The sequence below is a fragment of the Onychostruthus taczanowskii genome, unplaced genomic scaffold (assembly GCF_017590055.1).
Source record: "Onychostruthus taczanowskii isolate IOZ18803 unplaced genomic scaffold, ASM1759005v1 scaffold376, whole genome shotgun sequence".
Classification (NCBI taxonomy): Eukaryota; Metazoa; Chordata; class Aves; order Passeriformes; family Passeridae; genus Onychostruthus; species Onychostruthus taczanowskii.
This window is the reverse complement of record NW_024501193.1, coordinates 32,459-33,473: the sequence shown is the minus strand read 5'-3', so window position 1 is coordinate 33,473 and position 1,015 is coordinate 32,459. Positions and strand designations below refer to the sequence as shown.

The following is a 1,015-nucleotide window of genomic DNA, read 5'->3' as shown; positions in this document are numbered from 1 at the left end:
GGGGCATTTATTGGGGGCATAGGGGCATTTGGGGGTCACAGGCATTTTGGGGGGCACAGCGGCATTTGGGGGGCACAAGGACATTTGGGGGGGCACAGGGACCGTTGGGAGGGCAGAGGGGCATTTGGGGGGGCATGGGCATTTTGGGGAGGCACAGGGACATTTGGGGGTCACAGAGACATTTGGGGAGCACAGGGACATTTGGGGGTCACAGGGACATTTGGGGGGCACAGAGACATTTGGGGGGCACAGGGACATTTGGGGGGCACAGAGACATTTGGGGGGCACCAGGACATTTGGGGGTCACAGAGACATTTGGGGAGCACAGGGACATTTCAGAACTGGCGACACTGGGATAGAACTGGCGACACTGGGACATAAATGGGAATGCAGGGATGGGGACATTGGTACAGGATGGGGGACACTGGGATGGGACTGGGTTGGCGACATTGGGCTGGTGGCACAGGGACATTTGGGGGTCACAGAGACATTTGGGGGGCACAGGGACATTTGGGGGTCACAGGGACATTTATGGGGGGCACCGGGACATTTGGGGGTCACAGGGACATTTCTGGGGCGCTGGGGTACAACACCCTGTTGTTCCCGCCGCGTGGCAGAGCAGGTGGGGACACCCCCGCAGGGGGTTGGGGGAGGGGGCCCGGGGGTCCCCAGCACTCGGGGGGTCCCCAGAGCCCCCCCCTACCCCTCATCCAGGCCAGGCTGTAGCGCTGGCGGCACGAGGCCCGCAGGCAGTGGGAGGTGAAGAAGGTGCCGTGAGCCTCCACCAGCAGCTCGGGGTCCAGCCCCGCCACCCTCTCCAGAGTGTCGATGTTCTGGGGGGGGGTCCAAGGAGGGGTCAGGGGGTCCCCAAAATCCCCGTGACCCCCAAAAGAGCCGGGGGAGAGAGGGGCGCGTCCCACCTGGGTGTAGCAGCGCAGCAAGAGCCCCTTGTCCTGCAGCAGCCGCATGAAGTAGTGGCACACGGTGGGCTGGGGGAGGATCGGGGGGGGGGGGC

The 1,015-nt window shown here is 64.3% G+C and overlaps 1 protein-coding gene across 1 annotated transcript in view; it reads right to left on the bottom strand.

Annotated features, from left to right (window-relative positions):
• SIRT2 (sirtuin 2) overlaps positions 1-1,015 on the bottom strand; it is a 5,215-nt gene that overhangs the window by 1,410 nt on the left and 2,790 nt on the right. The window contains exons 7-8 of the mRNA XM_041411870.1: positions 921-989; positions 589-833 (exon numbers count right to left, since the gene is read on the bottom strand). Coding sequence (XP_041267804.1) covers positions 589-833; positions 921-989 — 314 coding nt within the window. The remainder of the gene's footprint in view (positions 1-588; positions 834-920; positions 990-1,015) is intronic.